The sequence below is a fragment of the Austrofundulus limnaeus genome, unplaced genomic scaffold (genome assembly GCF_001266775.1).
Source record: "Austrofundulus limnaeus strain Quisiro unplaced genomic scaffold, Austrofundulus_limnaeus-1.0 Scaffold167, whole genome shotgun sequence".
Classification (NCBI taxonomy): Eukaryota; Metazoa; Chordata; class Actinopteri; order Cyprinodontiformes; family Rivulidae; genus Austrofundulus; species Austrofundulus limnaeus.
In genome coordinates this window covers 472069-482454 of record NW_013952569.1, presented here as the reverse complement: position 1 = coordinate 482454, position 10386 = coordinate 472069, and the positions used below count along the sequence as shown (strand labels likewise).

General features: G+C 40.2%; 1 protein-coding gene across 6 annotated transcripts in view; it reads left to right on the top strand.

Annotated features, from left to right (window-relative positions):
• The window catches only part of dysf (dysferlin, limb girdle muscular dystrophy 2B (autosomal recessive)), a gene marked incomplete in the record, with an annotated part of 87749 nt that overhangs the window by 68220 nt on the left and 9143 nt on the right, over positions 1-10386 (top strand). For all 6 annotated transcript variants that reach the window (XM_014017399.1, XM_014017402.1, XM_014017398.1 and 3 more), the window contains 4 exon segments: positions 4067-4206; positions 4284-4372; positions 4447-4542; positions 4613-4754. In XM_014017399.1, the coding sequence (XP_013872853.1) occupies positions 4067-4206; positions 4284-4372; positions 4447-4542; positions 4613-4754 (467 nt within the window).

Here is a 10386-nt window from a genome sequence, read left to right as displayed (position 1 = left end):
TGTAAGCGTGCTGTCCTCGCTTCTGCCAGCTTAGAACCACGGACCGGACCAGAGAGGAGGTTCTGAAACAGCGCGGCTGTGTGCGGTCACTGGACCGAGGCTGAACCGAGCCGAACCGCTAAGCTGCTGCCAGGGTGGAGAGTAGTTGTCGCTCTGGTTTAAAACGTCCACGGTTCTTTTTTTTTTTTTTTTTTGATGAAAAAAAAAAAAAAACGTCCACGGTTCTGTGTTCCCATGGAAAACTTGTGCATGACAACTTTGCATTTAGCTGCAACTCTGTTTCTGATGAAAATAGAAAGTTCTGCCGACATTCTTGCTAACTTGTTAGCGCAGCATGTTGTTGTGATCACGTGAGCGCTACATGCTGGATCCAAGCGCTGCTGGATAGAAACACTGGAGTGGAGTCAGTGAACTGCTGGATTGAACTGCTTATAGCGGACATTTTTTATGCAGGCCGCTAAAATCTGATACTCATTTTTTGGCTGATATCGGACCGATATCTGATATCAATATCGGATCGGGACACCCCTACTTCGTAATCCACCAACCAACGTCTGAAAACACAAAAACTCTGTTATTGTTACAGATACAGTGATCCCTCGCTATAACGCGGTTCACCTTTCACGGTCTCGCTGCTTCACGGATTTTTTTAAATTTTTTGTGCAGTTTTTTTGTTTTTCAAAGTGGATTGTGTTCTACGTCCTGATTGGCTAAACAGTCTCCGTGCTTCTTCTCTTCCTGTGTGCCAATAATGTACAATATTTATACGTGATGCAGCTTGGCAAATTTTCTCCAAAACCCATAATGTCGACAAAACGTTCGGCACAGACAAAGGCACTTGCGGATGCGCCCAAAAAGGCTAACTATCACAGAAAAAGTCAAACTTTTGGACATGCTAAAGGAAGGTAAAAGCTATGCTGCCGTAGGTTGCCATTATGGAATCGATGAGTCTTCGGTTCATTCCATAAAGAGGGAGGAAAAAATCATGAGGACAACAGCAGAAATAAGTTCTAAAAAGGATGCAAAAAGGGTTGCAAATGTCCGCAACAAGACCATGATTAGGGCTGCCACGATTAATCGACGACTTATCGATTATTAAAATAATCAATGACTAATTTAATAATCGATTAATCGTTTTCTTTTTTGTTGTTGTTGTTGTTGTTCTTTACTTTGTTTTTCTCTCCAAACTGCTTTGACACCTTCCACTACCACATCTGCCTTTCTGTCCTTGACACACATGCACAGTAGTGGTAACTGGGGTAGGCCGTGGACATCACAAGACATTATACAGACAGACTCTGGTATCATGGCTACCTGACAACAGAGCTCAAAGTGTGGGATCATTTTAAGAAAATGAAAGAGAAACCTGTGCAATATCTGCAGAGCAGAACTTRCCTTCCACAGCARTTATTTTTAGTTAGCATATAGCTAAAATCTAACGATGGTTATACAATAGCAGTTGCATTCTGACGTGATAAGCTGTATGTTTTATATTCAATTAACGAATGATCCGATTAGTCGACTAATCGAATAAATAATCGGTGATTAATCTATTATTAAAATAATCGTTTGTGGCAGCTCTAACCATGATAAGGATGGAGTCTGCGTTAGCGTTGTGGATTAATGACTGCAGAAAAAAGAACATGACGCTGGATACAAACCTTGTCTGCACAAAGGCAATAAAACTGTATTAAACCTTTGCTGACAGCGACAACAGGAGAGACGAGGAGGTGGAGGAGGCCGCAGCGTCACATTCAGAGGCACAGTGAAATACATGAGTCACAATTTGTCCTACTGTACTTCGCAATGATGATTAAAATGATTAATTTACTGTAAGAAAGCGTTCTATTTATTAAAAAAAACATGCTTGGGCCTGGTTTCAATGTACAGTAGTTGTATGCTGTACATAATTGTTAAAAATAAAGGCAACTCTAATTCACGGATTTCGCCTATCACGGGTGCTTTTTGGAACCTAACCCCCGCAGAAAACGAGGGATCACTGTTTTGAGTTAAATCCTTAACACAAACCTGTTCTTAGGCCCCAGGGGGTTTTCTTAATGTTTTTAATCCCATGCTGAAATGTAACTGAGTGTATCTCAGCATTTACAAACTTTACTTAAATAATCCTGGTATCAAAATGAAAACTAACTTTTGTGAGATTTCATCAGAAGTGTGAGTATTAAAACAGCTGCTGTGGTTTTAGAGATATTGAGAATGAAACAATTTTTTCCCCTCCCGTCTGAATATTTTTTTCATTAGACAGTATATAACCTATTTAAAACCATACTGAATCAGGCTAAAAACTCCTGGAAACCATAAATCCACTTGTGAACATCACCTGTGCAAAGATTCATGCTGCTAAAGTTAACTGGAGCAAAGTTACAGAGGTTTTAGTAAAGAAATTATTTAGTGTTTTGTCATTCTGCACAGGACAGACCACAATGGTACCATTAATAAATGTTAAGAAAACTGAAGTTTTTATGTCCAAAAGTTATTGAATGTTTGTTCTTTTGAAAAATTATCCAAACATTTATTTGTCACCATATATGTGACCCATCACATTGGAATGTGGAGAAATAGGCAGATTTGTGGTTTTGATATAAATGTCTGCAAAATTTGCATTCTGTCAAGATATAATGAATTAATGCCTTATCAATGTATCATTTGAATGAACTGTATAAAATATAATCCTAAAAAAATTTTTGAAGAATTTTTTTGAGCAGCAGCAACAAAATAAGTGATATTGAGGAAAAACGCCTTAAAATTTTTAATTTTTCCCTGTGAGCTAGCAATATTTTTGTTCCTTTCCAACTGGGAAATCTTAATATACAAATACTAATTGATGTTTCCTCTTTATATTGACAAAAAATGACTCAATAAATTTACAAAAAATTAGGATTCAGACCAAACAGTAAAGCATTATCGTAACCAACAAGACAAATTAAGTCATATCTCTGGATAAGCTGATGATATCAGGATGATCCAGGGATCAAAATATAACTTTTAAAGCAGGAATCTGAAAAAGCAATTAGGCCATTTTGACCAAATTTGACTTAATCGTCATTTCGATATGATGGGTCACAGATATTATATAAAATAATAAGAAATTAATTTTGACTTCAGTTGGATCATATTCACTCAAAATCAAGTGGAAAAAAAACCTTTCAACACACTTTACAACATATTTAGGTATCTGCTTTGACTGGCTTTAAAAAAATAATGTCAAAAATTTGTCCTTTCCAGATTAGTTGTGATGTATTTACAGATTTGCAACAATCATATTTTGTACAGTTTGTTTACTTTATGATTTAACTGCCTGTCATTTGAACTGTTTGGTGAATGTAAAAATAGTTTCCATGAGGTTTTAACCAAGATTTCTAGGTTAACATTGACACCAAATGTGTCAAGGTTCAACTTACAGATCTTAAGTTAAAAGAAGTAGAAATCAGGAAATGCTGTTTTGCATGGGGCCTAAGAGGTTAAAACCCCATGATTAAAGTTTGTTTGAAGTTTGTTTGTTTTAGTTTGTTTGAAGTCGGCTCTTTTGGTCTGTTAGCAAAATATCTCCTGAACCACACGATGGATTTCAACAAAACTCTCGAAAAAAGCTGTAGCTTCACAATGTTAGCCCGATTAAAGATGGCCGCCACAACCAACACAAATCAGCACGCTGTAATCAAATATACAGACGTTGAGCTAGAATTTGCTGTGGTAGCTGAGAGTCATCTTTACATTTAGAGCACCTACAGGTTTAACAAGACTTAACGTAGGTTTTTAATTACTTTAACTCCGCCCCCTTTAATCATAAAATAGCCTAAGTTAAAAACCCTAGCATGAAGGCACGCATCGTCCTTCTTGTCCTTAATCCTTCCGTCCCCTCTTGTCTCATTTGACCAAGACTTTTGGGTCCTGAACTCCTGACTTCAACCCAAACCGTCTCAGTGTTCGGGTGTTTTTTGGACCTGGTGAAGAGTTTCCTGCTCCGGTTGTGAAACGGAGACCAGGAAACGGTAAAAGTGCTCTTTAAAGACACCCCCGTTTGAACTTTGCGTCTCTGCGTTTCCAGAGGACAAACACGTGTCCAAACGTTACCTCGGTCCGGTCAAGGAGCGGCTGTCGCTTCACATCTTAAGGAAACTGGATCTGGTACCGGAACACGTAGAGACCCGACCGCTGTTCAGCCCCCTGCAGCCGGACATAGAGCAGGTAACACACCTCCATCCTTTTTATTTGACTCTTTATTTGTTTTATTGTTTATTTTTGTTTTTTTGTCCCCCGGTCAGGGCCGTGTGATGATGTGGGTGGACCTCTTCCCCAAGTCTCTGGGACCACCCGGACCCCCGTTCGATGTCACGCCACGCAAAGCCAAGAAGTACGAAGACGCCGATGCAGCTGTGGACCCATCAGTTTATTACCGCTTTAATCCAGCAGAGTGTTTCTGTTCAGGTTCTTCCTGCGCTGCATCATCTGGAACACCAGCGACGTCATCCTGGACGACGTCAGCATCAGCGGCGAGAAGATGAGCGACATCTACGTCAAAGGGTGAGAGGCGTTTCATTCTCTCTCTCCTGCTTCCTGTCTGAGCCTCTCTGAAACGGTTTGTGTTCCTCAGCTGGCTGGACGGACATGAACACAACAAGCTGAAGACGGACGTCCACTACCGCTCTCTGGGCGGGGAGGGAAACTTTAACTACAGGTTCCTGTTTCCCTTCCACTACCTGCCAGCAGAGCAGCTGTGTGTGGTCGACAAGAAGGTAAACACCAGTAGATCTACGGTCGAAGAAGTAAAAATATATTTATATCATCAGGGTCGTTATGTTCCTGAGCACCACTAACAAACAATAACTTAGCTCTACCTGGTATTTCATGCATAGAAACAGCGTTTTAACACGTTCTCTAAAGCCCGAAACATACTCGCTCCGACGCCGACGGGTCGACGCGCGGTCACGTGGTTGATCGGCAGTCGTTTTCGCACAGACTTCATAGTCACTGCGCCGAGCTCGGGAAACCCCCCTCCCACTGAACCATTCGTCACTGCATGGAATTTCTCCCTGCAACAGCCGACAATCATTGCAGAAAAAAAAAACGTCACTCACTCGACGTATTTATCCACATCTGTCCTGATTTAGCTCCACAGTTTTTATCAGTCAGATTCATCCGTGCACGTCTGTTGTATCTCCATTCATGAGTTTTTCACGGTATGACTATCTTTATAAAACTCTACTTCCTGGTGTCGGCTCTGGGAGCGAGTCAGGGTTTTTTTCCCTTTTTTTTTACCGAGTGCAGCAGCGCTTTCAGCACAAACAAACAAGCCATAAGTTTTTCACGGTTTGACTATCTTATAAAACTCTGCTTTCTAGTCTGGGAGCGAGTCGTTCTTTTTTCTTATTTTTTCCCCCTAGTGCAGCACAACACGCCCACGAACTTCAGACCAATCACACATTACCGTCGACACTGGAGTGGGGTCAAAACTTCTGCCGGGGGTTGGGCCAAAAGGGGCTGTCGACACGACGCTACAAAGCCCGGTGACGTAATTTTCGTCATTAAACTGTGACAACCCGTGCCGACGTCGGCAGTTCGGAGTGAGTTTGTTTTCAGCTTTATATGGTGAGTAGTTGCCATCTTGAATTCTGAACTCTCCCACTTTCCAAAAGGATGTGCCCACTAGAGTTTAAATTTGTGACTTATAAGTAGGAAATTCCCACTTCCCAGTACAACTGCAACAAAAGTAGACAATGAAAATGCAGCAAAATGAATATCTTACACCAGCAGTTTGAACCCTGTGTAGCTCCGCTGATTGGTGGGATGCTATCATTTTACTGATAAAAGAATCACCATGCATTATGGGAGATGTAGTTTATAATCAATGCTTCAGCATATTTTAAGATATTAATACATCTGTGAAGCTCTCGCAGGCCACATTTGGCTCGCAGGCTTTGAGTTTGACACGATTTAAGTAGAAATACATCCACAACTCAGTCTGTCGCTAACGAGACGAGACGTCATGCTGCATCTTGGTAGGTGCTACCTTGCATTTTTAGTTTTTGCCAGCTGGCTGTAAATATCTGAGGAAAGAAAAGAAACTCAGCCAAAAAGCCCAAAGATTTTGTAGTACCGTATTTATTCAAGGATAATACGTAAAATTAAATCCATAAAATCATCCATAAAGTTGRGGGGTAGTACTATACTCGGATAAATAWTTTTACTTATGTATTTTAACTGAAATATCGGCTTCATTCACAAAATGCCTGAGTCCRGAAATGAGACCACGTTGTAAAAAGCAGTTGAAACGAGCTTACCTCTGACACTCCTCCGTGATTCAGAGCGAGATAACAGATCCAGGCAGGCGACATGATGTGAAAAAGGGGGGAAAAGCAGTCCTGCACCTTAGTAATGATAGTGAACTAATGACATTAACGTGTAACCGGGCCGCTTCTCAAACAACAACAAACACATGTTTGTCTGTAATGGCTGCCATCTACTGGTGTTCTGAAAAAGTTTGTATCCCTGAAAAAACGTTTCCCCACCAGAGGGGGCGCTCGCAAATAGGAAGTAATCTGCTTTCCTCCACAAGATGGCCCAAATCTCATGTGAAGTCTCTGACTTTTTTGTTGGCGCCTCCTGGTGGACTATATGTAAAATGCCAGAATTCATATGATGCTGCTACAGCTGATATACTATATATTTGTTATCAAAATACCTTTTAGTACATATGTTGTTAAAATAAAATGAACAGTCCAATGATCATTTTACTGATGTGTATAAAGACTGCAAAGGCTGAAAAATCTTGAAGTCTGGATGAAATTGGAGGTAGTTTGAGGATTAAGTTTTTATGCTTTTTAAGCTCAAAAAAGGGCGGGTCGTATTATACACGAATAAATACGGTAATTGTTCTAATTATCAGAACCTATATTTTAAAGAAAGTGGTGTTATGTTTATTTCAGTTCTTTGCACCGATGATTCCCAAACTTTTCAGCTTTTGACCCACAAAGTAACAGCAGCAGAGACCAGTGCCGCCTACTATCTTTGGTTATAGTATATTAACCTCACTCTTTTGTAACAATTAAGTCAAAGAAATTGTTGTTAGTGGTAATTTTTAAATGTTATTAAATTCTGAAAATCTTTTCAAGACCCCACCTTGACCCCACTTTGGAATATACCGCTTTAGACTACTGGGGGTCATCAAATACTAGCTAAATGAAAATATACAATCAGAATTAATGGCATTTTTTAAATACCAGCCTAGTATTCTACTTATTTTATGGGTAAATTCAACACATTAAATAAGACTAGAAGTGTGTTGACTAGACAAAAGCTCAGTTATCTTTGATCTGAGCGTGGTTTCAGGAGCTTGTGATTTAAAGATGTTTCAAATGATTTGATCTGCCGAAGTTTCTGAGGTAAGGCCTTCCCCTGCTAACCGATCCCCTGAGACTGGAAATTAACTAAAATAATGATGTGACATTTCCACAAGGAGGAGTGGATGTTGCTGACGCCCCGAGACTCAACAAAAACATGCAGCGAGGAGCTAAAACAACATCCATCTGAACGCTGGAACAACAACAGCATGCTTTATGACGGCGTTCGCTCGCTCATACGCGCCGCCATCTTCAATCAGCGCCAAGCTGAAAAAGACAAGAGGGAGTTTTAGAGGAAAAACTCTGCTGGGTGGAGAGCAGAGCCGAAGCCAGAACCAGAGTTTATGAAGCCAGAAACCTCAGAGAGGCCGATGAACGGACCCATCAGCACGCAGAACCACGGGTCAGTTCATCACCGAGTTTATGACCCAAACCTACAATATGAACGAATAAATCAAAATTATTTAACTGAAACGGAATCTCGAGTAGAAAATTGAGACGCTCACTTCTACAAACATCAACCAATAGTTGATTTTACGTAAAAAGTTTAATTGTTGCTGTACAACTCGTTTTTTACAACCAATGGAAAACATCTCAGAAACCAGTGAACTCCTGTTTTTAAAACTGTCCTTGAGAACGACAGATATTCCTACCATCAACTATGAACTCTGGTAAGGATGATCCCCTGGATGGCTTCCTAGGGAGGTGGTCTGGTCATGTCCAACTGGGAGGAGATCCTGGAGAAGACCCAGGACACTAGAAACTGTGTCTCTCAGCTGGTCTGGGAATTCCTTGGAGTCCTCCCAGAACATCTGGAAGTGTTGTCTGGACCTCCTTGACCAAGCTGCTGCCCCTTAGACCTGACTCAGGAACAAGAGGAAGAGAACTAATCGATGGACCTTTTTTAAAACTGGTAAATTGTTGGTTCTTTCTGGTACATTGTCATGAAAACCTCCCTTCAAATTTAAAGCTCACAAAAAGACCAATTAAAAGACACGTTTAAGGATCATTTTCACCACCTGCTTCTGATAAATCCTGCTTGAAACAGCAGACATACAGACTGGAGATGGTCGGTGTTGTAAAGTGCGTTCACGACCGTCGACATCATTTATAAACAGTACAAACTCCATAAAAACAATAGAGAGAAAATCAAAGAAAACCCTTAAAGTGACGTAACGATGTGGCTTCATGGTGGAGCTTTGACCGTAGAAAACCAAACATAAGCTGTATGAGTACCAGGCCCGTTTACCTTCAGAACTGAATGGATCGTCACTTCCTGATTAGATCAGAGGCATTGAGACCCATTTATTGTACGTTGACTAAACAATACACTTTGGTGTTTAAAATGAGCTGTGGTACTTAACCTGAAGTAAAATGTCCTGTATTCCACCTTTAGCAGATCGAAAGTCTACTTGGCAAGTAGGGGGATTGAGTATTTTGGGTGAGGTTTGAAGAAGCCATAACATGTCTGTTGGATGGACGCCGTACATGTGGAGGAATGTGCAACAATTCGGTCGAAACGGCCTGAAGCCGTCAGGAAAACAATCACCAATATTATTATTTTTTTATATTTCCATGTTCACAACAATATTACTAATTACCATTGTAGACCAACAGCGTTACACTGGTCAATACTTCTATAAGTAAATCATGGCTAACGATCACATCATTTCTGTTTTAACTTCCCCCACAAGTCAATCCAACCAATCCATTTCTCCAAACTTCGCCAATCTTGTCTTTGACAAACTCCTCCCACATCCAGGAACCTCTGACTTAGTGACTTCAGAGACCCCCTTCTGGACCTGGAACCATACAACTGATCGCAAATACCAAATTTAGGGTCCAGATAGAAAATAAAAAATTGCTAACTTCCTTTTTGTGGCCTTCATTTTGGACATCGCATGGCCCAATATTCAAGCATAAACATGTTTATTAGAAGAAATTAGAAGAAATCAACATTCTAACTATTGGTTTGGAAGATTAAAGAAGTAAAAACATCAATTGAGCAATGCCCCACAGTCTGAGAGGTACAGCTTCAACCAAAGTTTAGGAAAACCAATGGTGCCTGATTCTGGTCCTCGAAGGTAGAGCTTCCCAAACTTCTGACCCACAAAATATTCATGGTATTAATAGATATATAATATTATGTTAGTAATATTACTGATCTGAGTATACATACTTTGGTAATAACTAGGGGTGCACCTATTAGGGGTGCAGATTTCCTTATTGTTGGGAGATCGGCCGATTCTTAAATAAGATGAGCAGAGAAGATCGGCGGAGAACAAACATCTGAAGATCAGTCACTGTCCTCTTTTGCTCTGCTGTGAGCACTACCTAATATCCAGTTAAAACAAGTTTGTATTTTTTCAAGGGTATTGTTCAAATTATTTCAGTAAAATAACATTTGAACATTGATGTTGTATTGTGACTTTATAACATCTGACAGTGTCAGCTATTTAAAAAATTGGTAATGGCCAAAATCAGAATTTTGGACTGGCCAGACTTTATAAAGATCGTAGATCGGCAAGAAAACTGGAATCGGTGCACCCCTAGTAATAATAACCCTTTAAACATAAACTTCTTGCTAATCCAAACAGCTTTTACAGTAATACTATTCTCATTAGTTTATGTAATAATTCTAAGTAAAATATAACACTGAGATCATCAAAGGGACCCTACCTCGATGCTTTATGACCCACAGTTGGGTTCCAACCCCGACATTTTGAACCACTGCTCTAAGCCCATTATCCTGCATGTTTTAGTTGTTTCTCTAAGTTCTACAGAAGCCTGTCAATCACTTTTTAATCAAGTCAGGTGTGTTGAAACAGAGAAACGTCTAAAACATGCAGGATAGTGGCCCTCCAGGACCAGGATTAGACACCACTGGTCCATTAGAACTAAGTACGAATGTATTTAACAGCCTGGCCACATACATTTGAATGATGTTTTTCTGTATTGTAGAGAACAGTTACACACACACACACACACACACACACACACACACACACACACACACACACACACACAC